The 25,748-nt window shown below is 47.7% G+C and overlaps 1 protein-coding gene and 1 long non-coding RNA gene across 4 annotated transcripts in view; one reads left to right on the top strand and one right to left on the bottom strand.

Moving 5' to 3' along the window:
* Window positions 1–768: 768 nt before the first annotated feature.
* The window catches only part of DMC1 (DNA meiotic recombinase 1), a 40,687-nt gene continuing 15,707 nt past the window's right edge, over window positions 769–25,748 (bottom strand). For all 3 annotated transcript variants that reach the window (XM_069082147.1, XM_069082148.1, XM_069082149.1), the window contains 8 exons: window positions 23,376–23,417; window positions 20,911–20,983; window positions 19,052–19,143; window positions 17,823–17,896; window positions 17,567–17,681; window positions 16,517–16,577; window positions 3,958–4,074; window positions 769–1,525 (listed from right to left, as the gene is read on the bottom strand). In XM_069082147.1, coding sequence (XP_068938248.1) covers window positions 1,456–1,525; window positions 3,958–4,074; window positions 16,517–16,577; window positions 17,567–17,681; window positions 17,823–17,896; window positions 19,052–19,143; window positions 20,911–20,983; window positions 23,376–23,417 — 644 coding nt within the window. In that variant the 3' untranslated portion in view covers window positions 769–1,455. The remainder of the gene's footprint in view (window positions 1,526–3,957; window positions 4,075–16,516; window positions 16,578–17,566; window positions 17,682–17,822; window positions 17,897–19,051; window positions 19,144–20,910; window positions 20,984–23,375; window positions 23,418–25,748) is intronic.
* LOC138156692 (uncharacterized) overlaps window positions 12,552–25,748 on the top strand; it is a 41,547-nt gene continuing 28,350 nt past the window's right edge. The window contains exons 1-3 of the long non-coding RNA XR_011167208.1: window positions 12,552–13,503; window positions 14,271–14,453; window positions 24,761–24,844. This is a non-coding gene — a long non-coding RNA (uncharacterized lncRNA). The remainder of the gene's footprint in view (window positions 13,504–14,270; window positions 14,454–24,760; window positions 24,845–25,748) is intronic.

A 25,748-nucleotide genomic window follows, 5' to 3' on the forward strand; every position in this document is an offset into this window, starting at 1 on the left:
GGGTTAAGTGACTTGCCCAAGTTCACACAGGTAGTGTTAAGTGTCTGAAGTTAAATTTGAACTCAAGTCCTCCTAACTCCAGGGCCCGTGCACTATTCACTGAGCCACCTAGCCACCCCCGTTGTTCTCTTTCTTTCATGAGTGTGAGCCTGGTGCTCTTCAGACTCCTTGAGATCAAGGACAGAGGCAATCTACATGGTAGATTGGCTTGACTTGCCAGGAAGGCCTGGATTCGAATCCTACTGTGACATGTACTAGCCAAAATTATTTCACTTATTAAAAGCAAGTCATGTAACCACTGTGAGCCTCAGTTTACCTACTTACAAAATGGGGGGTCATAATATTTGCAGTCCTACCCAACAGGGTAGATGTGAGGATCCAAGGAGATAATGTTGACAAGGTACTTTGCAAAGCTGAAAAACCTTTATAGGCAATGGGTCACCCAGGAGGGCTTTAAATGGAATACAGAGAAGCCTGGTGGGGAGCCTGGGTGAGTGCTGACTCTGCCATTTAGTAGCTGCATGGCCATGCCTCCTCTTGGAGCCTCAGTTTCCCCATTTGTAAAATGAGATGACTGCAGCTGAGCCCCAGCATTGTGGGTGGTGGTTGGTCTAAAGCCAATCAGATGTCTACACAAAGTCAGGTATCCTCCCCAGGAGAGTCAGGGCCTGGCTGGACTTGGTCTTTGATCCCCAGAACAGAGAGCAGGCTTCATGTGAGGCAGGAGCTGGAGACAGTTTTTGCTGAATCACACCACACACATATATATTTGCTGAAACAAATTGTGTGTTTAATAATTAAACCATGTTAACCCTTTAAACATTTAAAATCTAACATTCTGAAACTTTACAGTTAATTTTAAAATCGGACAAACTGGAATTTTCTAAACAATTCTCTAAAAAGCAGCTGCAACTCCCCCAATACCAGAGGCTTCATCCTGAATTCTCTGCCCTATGGGGTGGGTTGGATTTCTTTAAAAGCCACTTAAAGCTTCTGGAAGTCAACTCCTAAACGCTGCCTTGGTTTCTTGCTGCTAATAATGATAGGGCCATGCAGACACTCTGATATTCTCAATACAGTTTTCTCTGGGGCCCAATGAACCCCTCTGCCTCAGTATACACAAAGCTTTCCTATCTCTGGGAGTCCAAGCAAAGGCTGAGAGAAAGAGCGTTGCAGTGGGGTGGGGGCGGGGGGAGGCAGAACTCTGGGTTCATCTGCAACGTCTGTTCTGAGAATTCTACAAATCTGGAGGCACACTCTGAAAAGACGGAAGGAGAGGAGCCGGGGATTTCAAAGGCCAGGAAACATTTTTATCTCTTTTACCCGCTTCCCATTAGTCAACATTCTGAATCATGTGAAGAAACAAAGCCTGTTTTCTCCGATCCGTGGTTTTCTTCCCTCTCTTCAGGCCTGATGGAGTCTGTGCTGCCATCTCAATCTGTACCAACTCTCCACCTACTCCTTGGCGTCCCCGATTCCTCCTGCTGTTATTGCGAAGGTGGCTTCGTTTTCAGGCATCTCGGGGCTACCGAAACATAAGGAAGGAAGCATGTAAGAAGCCCCGGCTGATAACACGGCTTGGTGTCATCGCGTCTCTCTGAGCACACAGGGACATCACCTCCATGTGTCACCTGTCATTAGCCCACGAGTCTGACCAACTTTGCCAGATGTTCACCTACCAAGTTTCCTCCAAAATTGAATAGGGCTCATTCTACACCAGTACAGAAAGTAGACAGCATGGTGTGGGGGGAGAAGGGCACAGCTGGGGCCAAGAGAGGTGGTTCAAATCCCAGCTCCAACATTTCCTAGCCATGGCACCTTGGACAAGTCATTGGCTTTGGGGGAGCCTAAGCTTCTGCCCAGAATGAGGGTAAGAGCATGGTCTGTCTGTGTCTCGAGGTGCTTTGTAAGCCCCAAGAAGTCAGAGAGACACAAGTTTGAGAGGGACCCTAGTTATCCTGCTTGGCAGCAGGGGCAGAATTAGAAGTGATGGGTACAAGCCATCAGGAGGCAGACTGAAGACCAACATGATAAAGAGCTTTCTAGTATTAATGTCATGCCAAAGGGAAACAGATTGTCTTGGGAGGCAATGAGTCTTTCCCTGGGGGGCCTGAAGCAGAGGCAGGGTAAGGGACTGCATGCTGGGAAGCTTCCCAGAGAAGGGCGGACATCTGAGATGACCTCGGACATCCCTCTGGGTGAGTCTTCTCTCTGAGACAAGAATGTGTACTATCAGAAAGGCTGTGTCCTTAGTCCAGCTCCTCTGAAGTCTCAGGGGAATCTGTCGGAATCCCACCAGACTCCGTGGCTTTGGGACCTCACCACTTGGGGCAGGACTTCCAACAATGCAGAACAAAGTGCCCCCATGCCTCTCACCCTGGGCAGTGCTGATGCATGGTCTGTTTGCAGCATCTGTCCAGAGAGACAGACAGACAGATAGACACAGACACAGATTGATGGACAAAGTCTGGCCCTTTCTATCCACCTGTGCATCATCCTCTGGACAAGAGGCACATGGGACCCAACTCACTTAACCTCTCACCACCTGTGGCTCCTCATCTGTAAAATGAGGACACTAAAAGCATCCTGCGGGGTTGCCGCGAGGATCAGGCGACAGACTTTGCAGACCTTCCAGGGCTATTGAGGTGTGATTACTGTTGTTTACCCACTCAGTCTGCCTTCTGTGGGTAGCTGGGCCAGACCCTTCTCCCATTCAGGAGAGCCCCCTGGGCTAGCCTCTGCACAAGGTCATGTGCACACAGAAACATCTGAAACCCTCCTCTCTGTAGGGAATGTCTCTGGACGTGCTTGCTCTCCTCTTGGACGGCGGCCAGCACCGCTGAGGACCTGTCATCTTGGTCTGCGACTCTCGTTACTAGAAATCACAAGGTGGCCAAACAATTTTAACTGCTGCCCTATCTCTCAGGGTATCTTACGTGATTCTGACCTACACGAGGAGAGACTTTAAAGTGCAGACACACGCAATCTTTTGCTGAATTAGCAAAGCCAAAGCCAAGCCTTGCAGGGATTGCTCAGCCTGGTAAGCTTAGAGGGCCCAGATGAACATGCGGGCGTGGCATGCATTTTCTCAAGCCCTGTGTATTGCGAGAGGAAAGCCTCCGGGCCGGAAGAAGACTCCCAAGTCAGCCAGTCCAAGGCAGACCTAAAAAGGAGGTTCCTCTACACCATCCCCTCTAAGGGTTAGAGGGCCTGCACGCCACTGTGGGATCGCTCCGATCACCTGGGACAGCAATCGGCCACTCTGCAAAGTCACTCTGTGACGTCCACCCCTCATGCCTAGATCTGAGCAGAGCAAGTCTTTCCCATCTTCTCCAGGACTGCCTTCACAGCCTTGGAGGCAGTGATGACGTCCCCCTCAAGTCTTCTCTAAGTATTTCCACCTCCTTCAACTCATCCTTACACTGGCATGGTCTCTGGTCCCTTCTCCATCCTGGTCCTCCTCTGGACCTGCTCCAGTTTTCCAGGGCCCATTACGAATCCCAGTGGCCCCTCCAAGGAAACCACCATAGTGACTCTGGAGAGGCCCAGGGAGACTTTGAATCCACTTAAGCACATTTGCAGAAAATTACCATAAAATATAAGAAAGGCACACTCTACTTTCCTAAAGGAAAAGGGACGGGCTCCACGAAAACGGGTACTGGAGAGATCAATGAAAGAGCACCATGTCATTATTTAGCATTTGCTCAGTGCCAAGAATGCACAGGGGCTGTATCAATAAGCAACTTGAGACTTGAGGCCCCACGTGATTGTTTTTTCCAGTCTCAATCCCCAGGGGAAACAGTTAATCTAGTTGTTCTCTCAAAATAACTTCTCCCTTTGCAAAGGGAGACTTTGCTTCTACCTACACCCTAAATGATGCCACCTTTTAGGTAGGGCAATGCTCTCTGTTGCTCCCTATCTGTGCAGTTGCTTCAAATCAACAAAAAAATAAGTTACCTGTCATAAATCTTGGCGATGCGAAGCTCTCCTCTTCCCTTTCGCAAGCAGATTCTTGTTGTTGAAGCATGGGCCAGGATGTGGCCCCCAATGGGTTTTTTAGGGTCTGCCTGAAACCTAAACCAAACCAAAACACCGGAATTCAGTCTCATCCTGTGGGTTTTCTACATTAGAGATGGCAGCGCAGAGTGTCCTTGACCTCTCACGGGGCAAGGTATTTTTAAACCCCCAGATTTGTGTAGGTGTGTATGCTGTTCTGGCCACGATGGCTGCCTGAGTGGAGGCTGACCATCCACTTCCCAATACCTGCTCCAGCAAAAACCTAAAGTTCACCCCAGATGGTAGAACACTCAAGAACTCCAAGGAGGGATTCCATTAAGTATCTTTTTCGACCCCAGAACAACACAGAAAGTCAACTACAAACCCATGGGTAATAGGAAGGGGGGTTGCCATCAGGTAACACCCCATAAAGGCTCCAAGGTGGGGACTTTGGAAGCCCCAGGAGGGGCAACATTCCCGCTGGGATGGACCCTAGAAGCCTCTAGGGACCAGAGACTTCCAGGTCCCTAACACTGTTCTGAAAAGACAGAGAGGGCCTTGAGGATTCAGGGGACCCTAACCCCAGGAAGTAGAGTTCAGTGTAGGAACACAAAGGATCCCGGACTATGGACAAAGAAAGCTGACCACTCCACCCAAAAGTTCAGAATGGGGCATAGCCTGACCCTGGCACAAGGCCCCAGTCTAGGAACTGAAACTGGAGAGATGCATAGATCTAAGAAAACCCTGACCAGTTCATAAGTTATTATGGGTCTAGAAATCTCCCAAAAGAAGGAGAGAGGAACTCTATAGCAACTGTAAACAGAGACTCAAAGGAAAAGAAAATGGACTTTCCATAAGGACTATATGAATATCTAGAAGAAATAAAGCAAGAGATAAAAGATGAAGTCAAAGCTGTAGGCTAGTGTCCATATCAAACAGCAGCAGATCCCTGCCAGCCGCGTACTGACTTGGAAAACGACCAATTGGCATGATCTGTGTTGGATGGTATACGTATTTATTGTGTTAAACATTTCCTAATTGCATTCTAATCTGGTTTAGCATCACTCTGGAATACCGCCATCATGGTCAGAGGAGGCAAGCGTGCCACTTCTGCTCTAGAGGAAAGAATTGGAAGGAGAATAAACAGCTTAGAAAAGAAAGTAGTAAATCTTACTCAAGCAGAGGACTTTCTGAAAACTAGAATAGACAAAACAGAAATCAATGATTCCACAAGATAGCACGAAATATTAGAACAAAACCCAAAGATTAAACAAATAGAAGAGAATATAAGATATCTTACATCAAAAACAACTGACCTAGAAAAAGGTCAAGGTGAAATAATTTATGGATCACTGGACTCCTTGAAAACCATTATTAAAAAATCCGGATACCCTATTTTTTAAAAATCATAAATTAAAACTGCCCATATCTGTTAGATCCAGAGGGCAATGCAAAGAAGGGGGAAGGCATGGATGGATGGAGACCTAGCAAAGAAGACCAAGGAGCATTCAGACAGGTAGGAGAGCCAAGCTCCTCCCTTTCACTACCTACTTCCTAAAAAGAGGAGTATCTTCTTCTTTTTTTAAAGCAATTGGGGTTAAGTAACTTGCTCAAGGTTACACAGCCAGTTATTTTGTGTGGGTGCCAAGTATCTGAGGCTGGAACCGATCCCAGGTCTCCCGATTCCGGGGCTGATGCTCTTACTCACTGTGCCACCTGGCCGCCCCAAGAGGAGTCTCTCCTTGATGCCTTTACTTCCTAACTACCTTTCCCCTGCCCCATCCTGGAAGCCCCAACACTACTGGTAGTAGGAGTTCTTCCCCTTTGCCATCCCTCCTCTCTTGGTGCTTGACTGCACACATGATCTGGAGGAGAGGGGATCAATAACTCTGTCTTCTGCAGAAATGGAGGAATCCTATCGTGTGCCCTTCTACTGCGCTCTGAGCTCCTGCAGGCCTTACCTCCTGCCCTGGCCTCTATCCCCCAGAGTCCCCTTGTGCTGTTATCTGACTATGTATGCAACCTGTGAAGCCCTGGGCCTCGCCACCCAGACCCTTGGCCAACCCTCACCGCTTCCAGGCCTTGCCTCTGTCTTTGATGTGTTTTCTTCCCGAAGCAGAGAGTGAGCTCCCTCAGACTCTCTCATCTGGCTCTCTTGACTGCTTCCATGGATCGGACTGCCACCTACGCTTGCTTAACCTAATTCCCTTTCTGAGAAGGTCGTCAGACTGGTACATCAAGGGAAGGCCACAGAGATAGCATATATGACGGCCTTGTGGAATAGGTGGAGATCTTGGGCCTGAAAGTGTATCCTCAAAGAGTAATAATGCACCATATCAACCTGGAAGGAAATCTCGAATGGGGTGCCACAAAGCTCTGTCCTTGCCTCTGTTCACAGAATTGCACATAAAAGAATTGCAAACTCCTTGAGATCAGAGATTATTTTATCCTTGGCACTGCATCCCTAGTGCCTAGCACGCCTGGCACATAGTAGGTGCTGAATAAATGCTGGGGCAGCTAGGTGGTACAGCGGGTAGAGCGCCAGACCTTGAGTCAAAAAGACTCTTCTTTGTGAGTTCAAACTTGGCCTCAGACATTTATTAGCTGTGTGACCCTGGGTAAGTCACTTGACCCTGCTTGCCTCAGTTTCCTCATCTGTAAAATGAGCTGGAGAAGGAAATGGCAAAGCACTCCAGTGTCTTTGCCAAGAACACCCCAAACGGGGTCATGAAGAGTCAGACAGGACTGAAAACGACTGAACAACAAAATAAATACTCATTGAAAAGCTGATTGATCCATAGGCTTAGACCTGAAAGGGACCTTAGAAGCCATCCAACCCTCTCATTTTACAGATTAGGATAGTGGCCCACAGAGGTGAGGGGAAGCAGCTGAGGTGGAGCTGGGAAGCAGCTGAGGCGGAGCTGGGAAGCAGCTGAGGCGGAGCTGGGATTCAGGCTCAGATCCAGAGCTCTTCCTACTTGTGGGGCCACACCTGCCATGTCAGCTCAGATAGAAATGGCCACTCAAGATGTCCTGCCCTCTCTGCTTCATTGTGCCTTTACTGATTCTGTTCCATATTTCTTAGTTACATTTTAATTCTGTATGGGCTGCACTGGCTGGGATCACATGCAGCCACCGGGCCTACACCTCTCCATTCATCAATTCATTCAGCAAGTATCTATTAATGCTTATCCTGGGCCAGGCACCAGGAACAGGAGATAAAGACAAAACGAGGCCCTCAGCCACAGCCAGCGCTCCCTCCATCACATTCCCTTCCTCCTTCAACATTTTGATGAATGAGTCCAATAAAGGCATGGGTGGCCTGGCCATCAAATTTTGGATGAGAACAGAATCAGGAGCCCAAAATATCTCAGCAGACTCCAAGGAAGAGGTGACTCTAATAAAAAGATCAACAATGACAATGAAAACATCCAAACAGAAAAATCAATTGCAATCGAGAGCAAGGGGCTGAGTGACAGTTGTGGCTAGATGGCCGTTCACATGAAGATGATTTAGGGGTCTGAGTGGAATGCTAACTCGGAATGCTTTAACAATGTGACTCGGCATGACATCCTACCAGGCCCCTGGTTCCAGGGCAGGGGGCTTCTGTACTGGCCAGACTCTGGCACAGAGAGCATGACATCCAGGGCTGACCAGGACAGGGAGGAACCTAAAGCCATGGGGATGGTTGAAGGATCTGGGGATGTTTCACTTTTAGAACAGAAAACTTTGTGCGAAAAAGTTTCATCAACCAGTTGAACGGTCATGATGTGGAAGAGAGATTATGCTTCATTTTCTTGGTCCCATGGGGCAGACCCAGGAGCAGCAGACGGAGTAGCAGAGAGGCCGATTTCAGCTCTATATAAGGAAGAACGTCCTCAGGACTAGAGCTGACCAGAAATAGAACGGCTGGCCTCAGGGTGCAGGGAGCGTCCACCGCGGTCCAGCTCAGGCCTGGGTGGGGCTAGACAACAGTCTCTGGCTGGCACTGTGACTGTTCCTGGCCTTCTCCATGCTCTGGTCACATCCCACCAGGATCCTCTGCCAGACCCATGCCCCTTTCCAATGACTGCTCCCCTGTCTGTGTCCTCTTCTCCTTTTAGAAAGTAATCTTCTTAAGGGCAAGATCTGCTCAGTGCAGCGTTTGACACGTAATAAGAGCTAAATAGATGCTTTTTAAAAATTCAGTTCTTCAACTATAAAGGACCTGTCAAGGAAGATGCTATCTACCTCCATAGAAAGATCTGAGAAACAGGAGTATGCAGAGAATGGTTTTACATATATTTTATAAATCTGCATCAAATGGTGCCCTTCTCTAGTACAGGCTAGGGAGGGAGGGAGGGACAGTTTGGAACTTTAAATGTCACAAACAAAAAAAATTTGGAACTTAAAATGTCACAAAAAAAATTGGAACTTAAAATGTAACAAACAAAAAAAATTTTAATTTAATTTTTAAAATCCTGCCCAGTTGCCTAGGGATGTGTGTGAGCATCTCTGGTGGCGGAAGAAAGGTTAGCCATAAGCACTGGAAATCTGGCCTTCCCATCAGCCCCTTCACATGGCTAATAAACTCTAATCTACCGGCTAATTTTATGAGAATGAATGAAGAGGTTGTTGTTAAGCACTTAGTAGGTGCAAAGTTCTGGGCTAATGAGGACTGGGGATGCAAACAGGAAAGTGAAGGCACCTGCTCTCCCGGCACTCTCAGTCCAGTGGGGGAGTGACACACAGGGAAGCTTTTAGCTACAAGTTAGATGGAAAGTCCCATGCTCCTTAGGGGGCAGCCCCAAAGTAGATGGTCGTGTATCTTCTCTGATGCCATTTTCACTGATTAAATAATGTCCATTTCCAATGTTGAACCCTTTGATGATGCAAAGCACTGGGGTGGGTATTCCAGAAGTCCTTCCTTGGTGGAGATGGGAGGCAGCTAGACCCCCTTTTCCCAGATTCCAGGACATGAAGCTCTTGTTGCCTGCTTGCCTGACTTGCTAGCCAGGTTTTTCAGCCAACCAGTCAGTCTAGTCTAGAGGCCCAGAGGAATGACCTTTGGAACCCAGTTGAGACACTGACTTATCCAGTAGCCTTGTCACTTAGGAAATGACCTGGGGGAGGTGACTATGCAGAAACTGAGCACTCTCCCCGGGGACTGAGGGGGAGGTAGGAGAGAGGGAGGCCCTAAGTGTTGGGGAGAGAGAGGGGATGTTTGTATTTCTGTGCTGCTATATCTTTGCAGCTAAATCCTCTTGCATAAGCTTAAAAAAAAACTGAAAAAAAGAAGGCAAGAGGAAGGGAGATGGAATTTTGTGTATGAGGAACAGCAAGTAAAGGCAATTTCACTGGAATGCAGGGAGCTTGAAGGGGAGTAATGTGTCATAAGCCTGGAAAGGTAGCCTAGAGTCAGACTGCAGAAGGCTCTGAATACCAAAGAAGTTTGCTTTTCATTCTAGAGGCAGCAGGGAGTCATGGGAGCTTATGGAGAAGACAAGAGAAATAGCAAACCCCCTATTTTATGAATCTGACTGGGAGACACTGAACTAGAGACGAGGCCGTGTGAGCAGAGAGGGGAGCAAGATGAAAGATGTCACGGAGACAGAATGGGCAGCTCACTGGATGTGGGGCAGGGCAAGGTGGAGTGGGGGGTCAAGGATGGCTCTGAGCATATGACCCCAAATGGGTGGAAGGTTCACGGTAACCCCAATGAAAGAGGAAAGTTAGAAGGAAGAACAGACTTGGTGGGGCTGGGGGAGAAGATAATGGTTCAGGGTTAGAAATAAATGATGTGTCAAACACTGCACTGGGATGACTACAGGATACCCAGCTGGGAATGCCCAATAGGTGGTTGGTGATGCTGGACTAGAACTCGGGGGAGAGGCTGCAACCAGGTGTAGAAATCTGGGAGGCATCTGCACAGAGGTGATCACTGAAGCCACGGGAACTGAGGAGCTCACCAGAAGAGAGCCTGCAGAGACTCAGAGAAGAGCCGGGACAGAGCCCTAGGATACGTTCACAGAGAAAGGGCAAGACACGAATGACGGTCCCACAAATGAGCCTGGGGGATCGGTAGGAGAGCAAGTGTCGAGCAGAGAATCCAGGAGCAGCGGGTGGTTGCAAAGAGGTCCCAAAGGATGAGGTCTAGACGGGAGACGCCTTGTTAAAGAAGAACCACCAAAGCTTCATTCAGTCAAATGCTTTAACAAATAGTAATAATAAGGAGGCAATAGATACAGCAGGACCTCATAGTCTGCACCTTTCTGTCAAATAGAGATGCAGTTTGTTGTGGAAGATCCTGTTTGAAAATCTCCCTCTTTCCTTCTTGGGCCCTTGATGTGTAAATTCACCATTTTCAAAAGGCTCTTCACAGAGATGAGAAAATACATGTATCAGCCGGCAGTGACCGATGTCCCATCAGTCACCTTTTTCAATAATAATACAGTCCATGATTTTTCCCAGTTGTTTGGCATCTTCCCCTTTTTCAAATATCTTATGAGTTTATCCCTCGATGTTGGCAAAACTGATTTTACCTCCAGCGCAGATTTCTACGTATGAGATCTGAACAAGCTGCAGTTGCTGTTTTTTTTTTTCTTGTTTAGGGTCATTTCTACTTCCTTGTTTAGCACATGGGGTGCTGAGATGTTAGGAGTCCAAACACTGTGGCTCCACAGTCACTGAGGAAGGAAACGGTGTGCTAGAAAAAAGCTGAACCACCCACTGCACCTGCGTCTAGCTTTGACCTTTCTTCTCTTTTGCATTTTTCAGGGTTCTTGGAATGAACTGTGCCCAGGCCAACAATTTCCACAAACTAACATCTCCCACCACATTTCTTGCTATTTGATGTGTCTCTCTACTGGTCCCATCTCCTCCATAAGATTTCACAAATGAATTCACATTTTAATGCAGCATTCCCTTGCCTGCCAGGCCTCTCTGATCGGCAAAGAGATCAAGTATTGGCAGGCTGAGGTGATTTCTGGGCTCTTTTTGTTACACTGATTATGTTGGTTCAGCTTCCACAGGAAATGGGGATAGTCTCATCGAAGCCTTTGCTTTGTTCCATTTTCTTTTTTTTTTTTTTAAAGCAATTGGGGTTAAGTAACTTGCTCAAGGTTACACAGCCAGTTATTATTTCTGGGTGTGGTGCTGAGTATCTGAGCCCGGATTTGATCCAGGTCATCCCGACACTGGAGCTGATGCTTTTACTCGCTGAGCCACCTGGCCACCCCTAAGCAATTGGGGTTAAGTAACTTGCTCAAGGTTACATGGCCAGGTGTTTCTGGGTGGGTGCTAAATGTCTGAGCCCGGGATTCGATCTCCAGATCTTCTCAACACTGGAGCCGGTGCTCTTACTCACTGTGCTACCTGGCCGCCCCCCTTTGTTCCATTTTCCAGAATAAACAGAAATAGTTCCAGGAAACTCTATCATAATTCTAGTCTATATCATCTTCCCCATCTTCATCTTTCTGTCTAATTTGGTGACGATTTTTATTGTTAACACATCAGATTGTATACTGGTAGTTGATTCACAATTGACTGATGTGTCCTGGATTTGGAGCTATAAGTGACCCTGGAGGTCAAGATCAATTTCTTCATTTTAAAATTGAAAACCAAGACTTGGGGAGGTTCAGTGACTTGCCAGCATTCTCACCACTGCCTGCCTGTCTTCCCAGTCTTCACTTTCTGTCCTTTAAGACATAGTCAATTTAATGGGTGTGGGGAGGGGCAGATATTTTGGTTTGGGGCATGATGGCTTTTTCTGAAATCTGAACAATTTAAACTTCCTGAGTTGTTACCAGGGCCTTCAGGTTGGATAGAACGAGGTCAAAAGGTATTCTATTTGACTCTTGACTAGAAAGCATCCTGCCCCTATGGCTCCTTCCGGCTTCCCTCTTTTCCTTCTCCTCTCTTTGGGGATGACGGCAAGGAAGGAAGAAGAAGGAAGGCCGAAGACTATTCCAGTTTGGTGAGTCTGTAGTGTGTGTGAGTGTGTGTATGTGTGTGTGTGTTTGTGTATATGTGTGTTTGTGTGTATGTGTGTGAGTGAGTGTGTGTGTGTGTGTTTATTTCCACACAGTGGTTGTAACAGCCTAGCTCTTCTCCTCTTACATCATGGGGGGATAAAAGTTTACCCTGGAAAATAGATGGACCTTCCAGTACAAAACCCACAGTAGCCTGATCTTCCACAAACAGGTTAGAGAATGTGGCTGCTGAAGTATGAGGTCATGCTGTGGGAACACCATTCCTTAACCTGGTGAAATTGCATCTCTATAAGCTTGCATAGTCGCCATTATAATGTTCCTACTTGGGCTCATAAGGGAAACACCCAGACAAAGTAGGTGGGCACTCGGCTCCCGCTTCTTTGCAGGGTCCACCATTCGTCCTGAAGGGTCAGGGAGGATTCATGCACTGGCAGTCCTTCGACCTTTTGTCCCTGGGCCTTCATTGTTTGTGTCACCGCATTTCAAAGCCTTTGTCTGGAAGCCTTGCCTGGAAACCTGCGGCTTGGCTGGATCACACAGGCGCAATTCGACTCTGTAATTTTGTTCCTTTTAATACGACATGCCATCAAGTATAATACATGGGATATAAGCCTCAATTATTGTCAGCGTGCTTGGGGCCTCATACCAATTACAGTGAGATTTCTCTGACAGGCCTGAGACAAGCTGCAGCTTGCAGCTCCTCAGCCAGAGGAACAAAGAGGCTGCCTGCTGCCTTGAGGGGATTTTTGCAAGCTGCATTTGAAATCCTGTTAACATCTGAAGTGCAGAGTTTTCTCCTGTGGCTGGGGCAGGTCTATGCTTTGGTCAGAGAAGTGCTGAATTTGTATCATTGTGATTTAATATATTTCAAATATACTAATGACAGTGAACTTGGTTTTCCCAAAAGTCAGTGGGAGGAAAGAGCCCTTATTTCATAAGACAGTTGACACACTCAAAGTGTGAGCCTTTTTTACCTTCTCTAGCCCTGCTCTTAGCTGGCTCCTTTGAAAATTCCTTCCCCTTTCCTAGGCCCTCGTCAGTCCTTCCCTTTCCCTTCCATTTCACTATTTCCCTTTGATTAATTATTATATTACAGATTAGTTCGAAGTGGTTTTCTGGCTAAGTTTGCCACACGTATACATGTCTGTCCATCCGTGCACTTCCCTGTACACAGGCACTAGAATATAGAATCTAGAGCCCCTAACTACCCTCCTCCATGAGGCTCTCATCCCTGCCTTCCTGGATCCTGACAGGCCGGGACTGTTCACAGTTTCTCCCCAGCCTTGAATAAAGAGCCTCATGGCGCTTTTCACTTAGCTTTCTTTATTTGAACACAGCTCACTTCCTCCTCCTGAACCAATGAGTCATTTTCTCTTTTTAAAGCTAGCCTTAAGCTAAACAGAAATGGAAGGTTTTAAAATTAATCTCTGTGCAAAGCGCCTTGTGCCTTGTCTATGAAGGAGCTCGATGTAATAAAAGGAGACTGACTTAACTCTTCAGAGACCAAAGCCCTTGGCTTCCTGGGCCTTCCAGGCAGGTAAAGTAGCACTGTCTTTGGCATCCATCAAGTGATCCAGTTCTTTCCTTGCTTTTCACTTCTTCAGTGTTTTGGGTTTTTTTGGGGGGGCGGTATTCTTAATCTCACAGGAGAGTATGAGGGAGAATAGTGGTTGAATAGATATATCCCTGAAAAGGGTCTGGGGGTTTGAGTGGGCTCCAAGTTCATTAGGAGTCAGCAAGATGATGTGGCCACCAAGGAAACTCATGGGAATCTCGGGCCATGGCTACTAGGTGGTGGTCCTCCTGTGCTCATCAGACCACCCTTTGAGTCCTGTGTCCAGCTCTGGGCACATGTGTCCAGAGGAAAGTCACCATAATGATCAAGAGCCTGAATTCTGTGTCACAGGACGATCAGCTGAAGGAACAGGGCACATAAGACCTGTCTGCAAGTACTGGAAAAGCTATCCCATTAAGGGGGCATAAGATTTGTCCTATTTGTTCCCAGAGCACAGAACAAGAGTCAGGGGACAAGTTTGCAAACAGGAAAATTTAAGCTTGACGTCAAGAATAAGTTCGTAACAACTCACCCTCCCCCATAACAGAAAGGGCTGCCTCTAGGGGCAGTGGGGTCCCAGGCCGCCTCAGGGGAGGCTTCTGAGCAAAAGCTGGACCTCCACTGAGTGGATGTAGGATTCCTACACCAGGCATCAGTTGGCTTTGAGGGCCACTGGGCTCCTTTCCAACTCTGAAATTCTGTGAAACGTTCATCCCATAGTAAAAAGATGTTTATAATCAATATCGCAGGGCCTTATTTGTGGAAGGAAACTTCACACTGAGATCCACTGATCGGTATGAGGTGAAAAGACCAGTGCTCTTTATGTCCAGTGTAGAAGACAGCTGCCAGAAAGACTGACCCCCATAAGGAGTGATGAAGGGGATGGTTCCAGAGAAACCTGGGAAGATTTGTAGGAACGGATGCCAAACCAGGTGAGTAGCTTAAGGAGAACAATGTATTCACGGACAACAATACTGAAAGAAAAGCAACCTCGAGAGACTTGGGAGCTCTGGTCAGTGCAATGGCCAAACATAAAGCCAGAGGACTGATGAGGAAACACGCTACCCCCTGCTGAGAGACACAATGACATAGACATTTTTGGACACGACATGGTCATTGTGAGGATTTGTTTTGGTCCACTATTCTTATTAGAGGAATTATTTTTTTCCATTGTATTTAGGGAAGGGACTTAAGGAAGAAAAAGAGCTAGCGACAGGGCCAACGAAAATGAAGAAAAGAGGGTCACTGAGGCATTTTTAAATGCACACAAGAGAAGTAAAGTTCCCAAAGAACGCAGACAAGCAAGACAGTGTTGAAAGCAGCATGCTTCTGAAAAAGCAAATGCACGTGAGAGATCTGTGTCTTCAAATACAGCCCTCTTTTTTTCTGACTGACTTTATCTCTGTAAGTTTTCTTTTTTCTTGTGGTATTTGTTAAATTCAGAAATTTAAAAAAAAAATATTTTCTTTGAGGGGTGGCCAGGTGGCTCAGCGAGTAAGAGCACCGGCTCCAGTGTTGAGAAGACCTGGAGATCGAATCCCGGGCTCAGACACTTAGCACCCACCCAGAAACACCTGGCTGTGTAACCTTGAGCACGTTACTTAACCCCAATTGCTTTAAAAAAAATTTTTTTTCTTTGAAAGATCCATCCATTTCTGTACAGTTTATGGAATTCACAAACCATATCAAATGTCCTGTGAATACTTCATTTCATCTAGTACTTGCTAGTTTATCCCTTTAGCTTTGAAATAATGTCACTGTATGACCCAGAGCTGTATGGAATGCTAATTAAGATCTATCTGTCTGCATATACATATGTATACATATGTGAAATTAGGAAGGTTTGATGATTTGTCAACTCCCTTTATGAAAATTCCATCAGATACCCCCTCCACTCCCGTCACAGAGGTCAGTGACTTTCCCAGGGTCTTGTAGTCAATATCCAAGAGGAAGGACTTGAATTCAGTTCTTCCAACTCCAAGCCCATTGCCCTAGGCAATATACCACACCATCACATCATTAGGACCCATCATGTTCCATCCTCAGCATTGACACCCGGACTCATGATTCTCCCTATTTTTATTCCTGCCTGCACACAAAGGTAGCACTAAATAGTGGCTGGAGAACTTGGAATCAGGAAGACCTGGATTTGAATCCTACCTCAGACACTTATCGGTCATGCTTAGCACAGTGCCTGACACATAATTGATGCCTAATAAGTGTTTGTTGACTGATTGTGTGACCCTAAGCAAGTCACCTAATCCCTCAGCCTCAGTTTCCACATCTGTAAAACAGAGATGAAGAGCACCTGTTTCACAGGGTGGTTGTGGGGAATCGGATGAAATGTGAAGCTCTTTGCAAACTTTAAAGAGCTACAGAGACTTGGGCTGTTATTCACTGAGGACCATGCACATGTCCCTAGCATTCCTAACTACAAGCTGGACCAGTAGTAGGCCCATTATGTGCATGATCCTTCCAGGGCATGGAGGTGGTCCCAGGCTCTAGAAGGCTCTGCTCCTGGAGGACAAGCTCTAGATAAGGGACTCTTCCCCTTGTCTGTGTCCTGCCTGGACCCCATCTCAGAATCATGGTTTAAATGCATTCAGTAAAACAGAGGATTATCAAGGAAACCAAGGGTACCAAAATATAATGATCCAAATCTTTTTTAGAAAGCTCCTGCAGCCCTGGTTCAGAACCACTGCCCCGGAAGCATCTGCCAGGCCAGGCACACCTGGCAAGAGCCAGTCTGCCTAGCCCCGGGGGTCCAGCCAACCGGGGGCTGGCTGAGAAGCCCAGCAGTGGACCGCGAGCTGGCAGAGACTCAGCCAGACTGTCTGCAGAGTGCGGGAGGGGCATCCCCTTGAGCAGTGAGCCCACCAATGAAACTGCAGCTCCTGCGAGGAGGAGGCCGAGGCTGGCGGTCAGCCCTATTGTTCCTCATTCCACCCACACACTCTCTTCCCGAGTAAACCCTGGAGGAGGAGGAGAGGCTCACGTCATGGTTGCGCCTGGATCAGCCGTCATCTGATTGGTCACAAAGACAGCCACGTTGTACTCTGAAGAAGAAACAAAAATAAAGCCTGAGGAAAGGGCCCAAGGAGGGACTAGGCCCTGTCCAAGGGATAGGGCCAGTGTTTCTTGAGCTTGAAACATCAGGGTTACGGCCCCCCACACACACCCTGAGGAAGTGGGCCCTGCTAAATGCACTTATTCACAAACGTATCTCAAGTGTTTATTTTAGGAGAGGTACTCTGACTCCTGTGCAGGAAATGGGCTGGTCTGCCACTGAGCCTGCTGGGGGCCCAGAGCTACCAGGCCAGGAAAGCCCAGAGGTCCGGGACAGTGGGGTCACCTCCCTGGGTTTGCCCATCCCAGGAGAAATGTCCCTGGTGAACACATAGACATCATCTGTCACAGGGCAGGACCTCGAGTCGGCAGGGACCTGGATTCAAATCCCATTTTGGATGCTCCCTAGCTTAATTCCTCTGAATTTATAAATTCCCATTTATAAACTATAACCACCTCACAGGGCTGAGGAGCTGCCTCCAATGAGCAGTTTGCAAGCCTTAAAGCCTGTATACATTTTTGTTTTTGAGTCATTTTTTTTTCAGCCGTGTCTGACTCTCCATGACCCTATTAGGGATTTTCTTGACAAAGATACTGGAGAGGTTTGCCTTTTCCTTCTCCAGCTCATTTTACAGATGAGGAAACTGAGGCAGACAGAGGTAAGTGACCTGCCCAGGGTCACACAGCCAGTAAGTTTCTGAGGTTGAATTTGAACTCGGGTCTTCCTGTCTCTAGGCCCAGTGCTCTATCCACTGCCCCACTCAGCTGCCTTACATCCAGCAAGATGCAGAATCAGTGTGAGGAAATGCAGACCACTTAGACCTACATAGAGGAAAGCAATGGAATAAGGTCAACCTACACAGGCAAAGCTCACTGTTAGCCACTGTTAGCGGTCATCATCTGCCCCATCCTCTGCTCAGAAGAACCAGGCCCAGGTGTGGGGAGTGACTTGATCCATTTGGCCCAAAGGATCACGCACCTTCTGATATTTTCTGAAGTCGGGACAACATCTGGGCCAGTTTCTGCTGCCGCTCGGCTAACTCGCCCCGGCCACTGAAATCCACCCGAAAGAGTGCCATGATGGAATCGATGATCTGCGGGGGGTGAGCAGAAGGACGGAGTGAATGCCAGGCCAAGGGCTGAATGCCAGGCTGAGGGCTGAATGCCAGGCCGAGGGCTGAATGCCAGGCTGAGGGCTGAATGCCAGGCCGGGGAGGGCAGTGGGGCAGCTGTACCAGAAGCTTGAAGATGCCAGCCTCCTCGTGGAACTTGGCAGCCACGTAATCCAGAAGTTCCATCTGATGCTCACCTGGTGGGAAAGACATGGGGGACAAGTCTGAGGACCCGAGAGTAGCCCCCGTGCCCTGCCTGGTGAGGCTACCCCATGCCACAAGAGCCTTCCCCTCCTCAGAACCACTTCCCCTCAGCCTCTGCACAAGGCATCAGAAAGCAGGTCAGGAGCTTGACTTACAACTTCAAGGGGCAGAAACCATTGGGGAGCCGTTCAAGACCTGAGCCTGTTCAGACTGCTCAGAAGAACAGGGGGAAATGACAAGCCCGCCTAATGGTTGAGTCAGTTCCACTAGAGACAGCTCACAAGCACCAAGTCAGTCAACAAACATTTTAAAGCACCTAAGAGCTAAGCACAAAGAGGAAGGGCATGCCCATTTCCATCCTGCTGGACCATCTGCAAAGCATTCTGAGTGCTAGGGTCCTTATCTCATCCCCACTGCACCCAGGAGGAAACTGAGGGCCAAAGCCTGGAGCTGACTTGCCAGAGGCTGTTGAGGACCTTTCATGCAGATGAGAACACTCACATGGTCAATCAGCGGTGCCAAATTTGGAATAATAACAGCTCCCATTCCTCGGGGGAGGCAGCCAGCCTCCAAGTGAGATGTCAACGTCACTGGGTATTATTTTTGAAGTCTCAGAACTGCAGGCCTGGGAGGGACCTCAGCAGCCTCTGGTCTCCCCCATCCCAGGGCACAAATTCCCACTAGGCAGGGGTGCTGAGCCTGGGCCTGGGAAGCTGGGTCTCTAACAGATCTTGATGGCAGGATTTCAGCCCAGGTGTCCCAAAGGTCTTTGTGCTGTTTTGGCCGTGGAAGGTGCACAGTCAGCTGCCTCCACATTTCATTTTACATCCAGCCTCTGCCAGAGTGACTGGGAAGGCTCCTGGAAGACCAGGAGGCTCAAGACCCCCTGTCCTGTGGGATCATTACAAGCAGACACCCTACCTTGTTTTAGGACCCCAGTGAAGGGGAGCCCACTTCACTCCAGGAGGCCATTCTGCCCTGGGACAGACCTGTTACCTTAGAACTGTCTCCATGCCACCTCCCCCACTAATTGGTAGGGAGAGAATGCAGTTATTATTGTCCTACTGCTAAGGATGTGGAGGCCCAGAGAGCGCAAGTGCTCAGCCCACAGTCACACAGCTTATGCCATGGAGAGACAAGGATCTTACTGGTATAAGCACGGGCATAGAGTACGTTGTCCAGCACAGCATCGTGGTCTACATTAAAGCGGTCAGCGATGTCTCGAAGACGGTCTGGACGGCTGGCCCAGGTCAGAATTAAGGAGTCAGGAATGTAAGACAAAGTGAAGCAAAAACAAAACAAAACGCTAAGCAGGTCAGAAAGGCCCTCAGTGACATCCAGAGAGAGTCCTCAGCGCAGGAAGAAGGGAGCCAACCATCTATCTGAGAGCTCGCTCAAGGACACACAGCGAAGGGTCAGAGGTGGGATGTGAAGGCAGTTCTCCTCTCTGTCCTAGCTAGGAATGGTCTTTCCTCCTGGCATTTTGTGGGGCCTGTACTTGCCACTTTGCCATTTTCCACACAGGATGCAGGCTGAGGTATTTACAGCTACAAAGGACCTCAGAGGCTACTGAATCCAACTCCCTAATTTTTCAGATGCGGAAGCTGAAGCCCAGGGAGGGGTGTAAGTGGCAGCAAGCGGCAGGACGGCACTCAGACTAGGGTGCCCTGACCCTGAGTCCAATGTTTTGGACACTGCTCCACTTCTAAAACCAGAGCTCTTGAGCTGGGGGTCAGCTAGTGCAACCCCTCATTTTACAAAGGAGGAAACCAAAGGCCCAAAGTCATGCCGCGAGGGCCTGAGGCAGAGCCAGGCTTCTAAACCAGGCCTCTGCCTCCCCCTGCCATGACGACACCAGGCTCTTCTGATCTACAGATGACATCCAGAGAAATGACCCTCTGATGAGGTCAGAGAGGAGACAAGCATTTGGGGACCTGTCATGCTCCCTCTATTCAGTTGTGGATTATTCTTGAAAACAACCTTGGCAGGCCACCTGTTGGGACAGATGATGTTCTACATTTGAGCAGGAGAGAAACCAGGTCCTGCAATCAGAAATGTGGAAACGACTCTGTTGTTGTGATTCTGTTAATTCACACAAAGAGACACCCCACCTCAAGGTTTGCAGAGTGGTTTATCTGCATGATCTCATGTCTTCTCCTCTGTAAAATAATGGAGTTGGACAAGATGGCCTCTGGGGGCCTTTCCGGCTCTGAATCCCAGATGCCCACAGAAGCCCCTGAGGTCAGGACAGCAACTACAAGTTGCTGCACATGGGACAGGCCTGATTTTTCACTGACAACACAGGGAAACTTGTGGCAACACATAGGCTCAGGGCCTTTGGGTCTTTGGAAGGAGGAGGTGGGATGAGGCTAGGACCCAGGTGTGGGCGTGACAGACAGTGGGCATGAGGGAAACTCCTAGGTTTGTGGAGCAGGTCACCTCCTGTGGATGTGGCCAAAGAACGCAGGCCCAGCTTGGTGGGCAGTGTCTGCCCACCCAGACGCTGCAGATCGGCTTTGCCATGATCACTATGGTTACATGTGGAATGCATCCCCGTGGGGGGCTGAAGCAGACACGAAAGGATCTAGGAGGGCAGGGGCAGGGGAGTGAGTGTGTGAGAGCGGGGTCTTTGTCACACCTGATATTCTGAAAGGTGAGTGAGGAACCTCCAAGGGGGCTAAGGCCTCTGAGGCAGTCACCATCTGTGACACCGAAGCCCAGAGCTAGAGGCAGGGGGTAGCAAAACTTGCCATGCGTTCTCCTGAGCTGTGCCTTCTGTCTCTGAAACATGTATGTCCCGGGGTAAAAAAAAGCACGTCTTTGGGGCACCGAGGGCCTGGATCACAGACAGGGATCACGGCTCTCCTCTCTACCCACTGTTACCTGCTGCCTGGAAGGCAGGAAGGTTACCAGTCCATTCCGGACAAGGTGCCCCCTTTCCCCGGGCATTCCCGCCCTTCTGAATTACACCAGCAGCCCGGTTAAGGACAACAGCAAAAAAGGCTACAAAGTGTTTTCGGTATCGATGAAGATCACCTTCCCTCCTGGGTAACCTCCAGCTCCTGGAAGCTGAGCTGTCACTGGAAAACAAGAGAACACCAAGAACAAAGATGAATATTGGAGCGAGTTCCCCCGAGTCCAACAGGAAGCGCATGCTCTTGGTTTGGCTGAGCTCTGGGTCCTTTCCCAAGGCTCGCCAGGGCCCCCAGCTCTGAGCTTCCACAGAGCAGGCCTTCTGTCGGTGGCACAGCCCCTGGGCCCTCGGCCCCTCGAGCTCCGGAGGAGAGGCTTACCTGGCTCGGCCCTCTGCAGCAGCGGCACTTGGCCGGGACTGTCAGTCCAGGAGCAATGCTATGAGCGTGAAAGTATGCCCTGGCACACTTTAAACTGGGCCATTTATACAGTCACATCCTAACTGGCTGCCATCTTGTTGGAGCAGGGGCTCAAGCCTCCTCCCCTCGCCTAGTAGCCTTGGGAATGGCCTGTGGCCAGAGAACCAGAGGCCAAGGCGGGGCCGGGCCTCTGGCCCTGGTGAGGCCAGCTCTCCGACCAGACAAGGAGAGACTGCTGAGGGCGGAAGCCTTTGGAGCCTGGGGGAGGGGGTCCTCCAGTAGCCAGGGTCCCGTCACCCTCTGAGAGGGAGACTTTGGTGGAGGACATCAAGGATAGTGACTAAACCTGTGATTTAATCAGCAGAGAGGGCTCCCTATTCTAAAGAGGATCTGTACTTTCTGGGTAACCTAAAGTCTGAGAAAATTGTCTAGGGGCACTGAGGAGTTAAGTGATTTACCTAGGGTCACCCAGTCAGTATGTGTGAAAGGCAGGACTTGAACCCAGATCTTCCTGGACACAAGATCAGCTCTCCATTCACTACGCCTCTTTGCTGGGGTTATTTAGTCAATAAGTCACATCCAACTGTCCGTGACCTCATTTGGGGTTTGTGATTTGCCATTTCCTTCTCCAGTTCATTTTACAGATGAGGAAATGGAGGCAAACAGGGCGAAGTAACTTGGCCAGGGTCACACAGCTAGGAAGTGTCTGAGGCCACATTTGAATTCAGGGCTTCCTGACTCTAGACCCAGTGGTGCTCCGTCCACTGCACCCCCTGCCCCTATGTCTCTTGGCCTTTCAGAATGCTTCTAAAGGCACCACTAGAGTTTCAGTTTTTTACAACAAATTTCTAACGTCCAAATGACTGAGAAAATGGGAAAAGATAAACTCAGAAATGGAACTCGATGTACAGAAAATCAGAACCACATCTTTTGTCCAAACTAGCACGCCCTCCAGCCTCTGCTGTCTGGGCCAATGACGCCCGTCCCTGAGGCCAGAAGGCTCTGACTCATGACTGACCTTCCCCACAAGGCACTCTCAGCCTTGTGTCTCTCCCTTGTCCCATCAGCTCCAATGCCACTGCCACCCCTCGCCCCATCTACACGGTTTCCCACCCGGGTTATTCCAACAACCTGTAACTGACCTCCCAGCCCCAGGCTCAGTCTTTCAATCTATCCTATATGCCCCCATGAGATTAATAATCCCTAAAGGAGGGGCAGCTAGATGGTGCAGTGAATAGAGCACCGGCCCTGGAGTCAGGAGTACCTGAGTTTGGATCCGGCCTCAGACACTTAACACAGAAAACTAGCTGTGTGACCTTGGGCAAGTCATTTAACCCCAATTGCCCTAAAAAAAAATTTAATCCCTAAAGGCAACTTTTTATCACTTCATCCCCACCTCAAAAGTCTTACTGAAATAGGTTACTTCAGTAACTTAATTCTGTAAGACTTCAAATATCCCAAATTTGGGGGTGACTAGGTGGTGCAGTGAATAGAGCACCGGTCCTAGAGTCAGGAGGACCTGAGTTCAAATCCGATCTCAGACACTTAACACATACTAGCTGTGTGACCTTGGGCAAGTCAGAACCCCAATTCCCCTGCCTTATCCCCCCCGCAAAAAAAGAAACAAATATCTCTAATTTCATTACAGTGAGTTCACCAAGGATAATGATGGCAAGGATAGTGAGCTAGGTACTTAGGTCATTGAGGAAGACAGGAGGGGCACGTGGAGACCAGGGAATGTCAGAGATAAGGCTATGGACAACATGATAGCTGTCATGAACTTTAGAGAAGAGAGACTGTCCAATGATGATGACAGAGCCCAGGTGGGGATGTGGCCATGGTAGGGGTGGGAGAGAGGAGGAACATGATTATCCTTCCTCCCAGACGTGAGTCAGGAGACATGAGGGCAGGAACACTTCTCTTCCTATTGGTCTTTGGGGAGGTGAGGAAAGGGGGAAGACTGGAATGGGAGGAATTGCCATGACCAGAGAAACTTGCTAAGGATATGACATTTATGTGAACCAATCATATTTTCTGAACCCAAAATGAGGATGCAGTCTGACAAAGGATAGGGCTTTTGCAAGGTTTGTTTTCTTGAAATCAAGACTGTCCCGGATGTGGTAGAAAAACATATACTTACCACAGAGGGTGTGAGAAAGTTGGGTTTTTCCTGTTCGAAATTCTGTGAAAGAAAGAGAAACTAATGAAAACTGGGCATTTTTTTAACCCTTAGAAATTTTTGCCAAGAATGTAACATGAATATCAATACTGTTGTCTCCATCAGCCCTCATTCATCAAGGCCATAGGATTGTAGAATTTTAGAGCTGAAAGGGACTTGCAAGATCATCTCATGCAATTTCAGAATTTTGTAGATGAGAAAACTGAGTCCCAGGAAAATCTGGAGTCAGAGAATCTGGATTCAAATACTGCCTTGGGTATCACACTTCAACTTCTCAGGGCCTCAGTTTCTCAACTATAAAATGAGGAGTTGAAGTAAATGATCTTTAATGTTCCTAATTCCTACCAATCTATTGCTAAACAAATGTCTTTTTTCATGATAATACACAGGATCTAGCCCAGAGTACATACTTATTGGCTGATATATAATCAGTCATGAGATTCTTAGGCCAAAGGGCATGATATTTTTTGATGACTTCTCCATATTGCCAGACTTCTCCCCCAAAAGATCCTACCAATTTGCAACTCCACTAGCAATGTATGAGAATGCCCATTGTTTCACTATTATTGTTTTTTTTACCCTCAGTTTTCTTTTAATTTGATGGGTATGGAGGAAGATGGCAAAGTTATTTTAAGTCTCTGATTATTAGCGAGATTATTACCGGTGTTGCTATACAGTAGTTATCAGGTGATAAAATAGTTTCCAAGAAGGAAAAGGGAGACATGTGGAGGGCATGAGCAGGCCCTAACATATAACCAAAGAGGAACTTCAAAGAACGGTAATAAAAGAGATCATCAAGGAAATATAAAAGACAGTGATTACACGGAGAAGGTGAGAGATGACTGGAAGACGACGTGAGGGCTCACACCACTGGAGAAACTGAGGGAGGCCCCCAGGATGCTGAGTGACAAGTGCAGGAGACAAGAGATGCCTAGGATTGGTAGGAGAGGATGAGTTGAGATCTATGTTGTTGGATCCCCAAACTGATGAGATCACAGATCCGCTTGAGTACTACTGAGGTTAAATTGTGTTTTTTTGTTTTTCAGGTAATTATGTGTAAGAATGCATTCTCTTTTGTAAATTGTTCTTGTCTAATGGCAACTGGTTTTGTTCTCAAATCCTTTTATCAATGAAACACATACTTATTCATTATAAAAAATTACGAGAGATTGCATTTATTTAGTGTTTTAAATGGGGGTGGCATTCCTCTTCCCCCATGAATGCGATGCTGAACATGGCCACAGCAGTTGCATGTGGTCAGATTAGGGGCCAGGCCTGGAGAGAGAACAGGAAGGACTTCTTCTCCCACCAGATTCATTCCTTGACTACTTTCATTTCTTTTTAAGGATCTCTCCACATATGAATCCCCACTTCTGGGCACCCTCACATAGCCGGAGGATCTGCTTCTGAGAAGGAGAGTAAGCCTCTTGGTATGTATCCTAATTCTTGTTCAGTCATGTCTGACTATTTATGGCTCCATTTGGGGTTTTCTTGGCAAAAATACTGGAGTGGTTTGACATTTCCTTCTCCAGCTCCTTTTACAGATGAGGAAATGAGGCAAACAGGGTTAAGTGACTTGCACAAGGTCTCACAGATAGTGAGTACCTGAGGACAGATTTGAACTCAGGAGGATGAATTTTCCTGACTCAAGGCCTGACATTCTATCCTAGCTGCCCTCTAAGAAATATGCATTCCATAATATTACGGAAAAAATAAGACCTACAGTCTGTTATCTTCCAAAGAAATATGAGAAAAATATATTCATTCCCAAGGAAAGAAATTTTTTTTAAAATGAAAAGATACTAAGGAAAATTATCTTCTCCTAAATATCTGATAATGGCCTACCATAGCAGTAAGTTTGCATTCTAGTCCTAACCAAGGATGACCCTCCTTTGTACTAGCTAGAGAGCAAAGAAGGATTAACTTCAGTTTCTTGCCTTGTAAGTTCTTGAATTTGTTATATTATCACTATAATAATATTTAATTATTAAATGTTGAACATGATTTATTATTGATTGTCCAAGTTCTATGTTCACTTAATTCAACAAGTTGTTAAGTAACTTACTACATGTTAGGCATCATGCTCAGTGCTGGGGAGGAAGGAAGGAAGGAAGGAAGGAAAGAAGGAAGGAAGGAAGGAAGGAAGGAAGGAAGGAAGGAAGGAAGGAAGGAAGATAGAAAGAGAGAGAAAGAAAGAGAGAGAGAAAGGAGAGAAAGAAAGAGAGGAAGAAAGAGAGAAGGAAAGAGAAAGAAAGAAATTTAAAAAAGAAAGAAGACAAAGAGGAGGAGAAAGAAAGAAAGAAAGAAAGAAAGAAAGAAAGAAAGAAAGAAAGA

The sequence above is a fragment of the Petaurus breviceps genome, unplaced genomic scaffold (genome assembly GCF_028583685.1).
Source record: "Petaurus breviceps papuanus isolate PSGF00001 unplaced genomic scaffold, PetGlider_PUasm1.0 156, whole genome shotgun sequence".
In the NCBI taxonomy this organism is placed as follows: domain Eukaryota; kingdom Metazoa; phylum Chordata; class Mammalia; order Diprotodontia; family Petauridae; genus Petaurus; species Petaurus breviceps.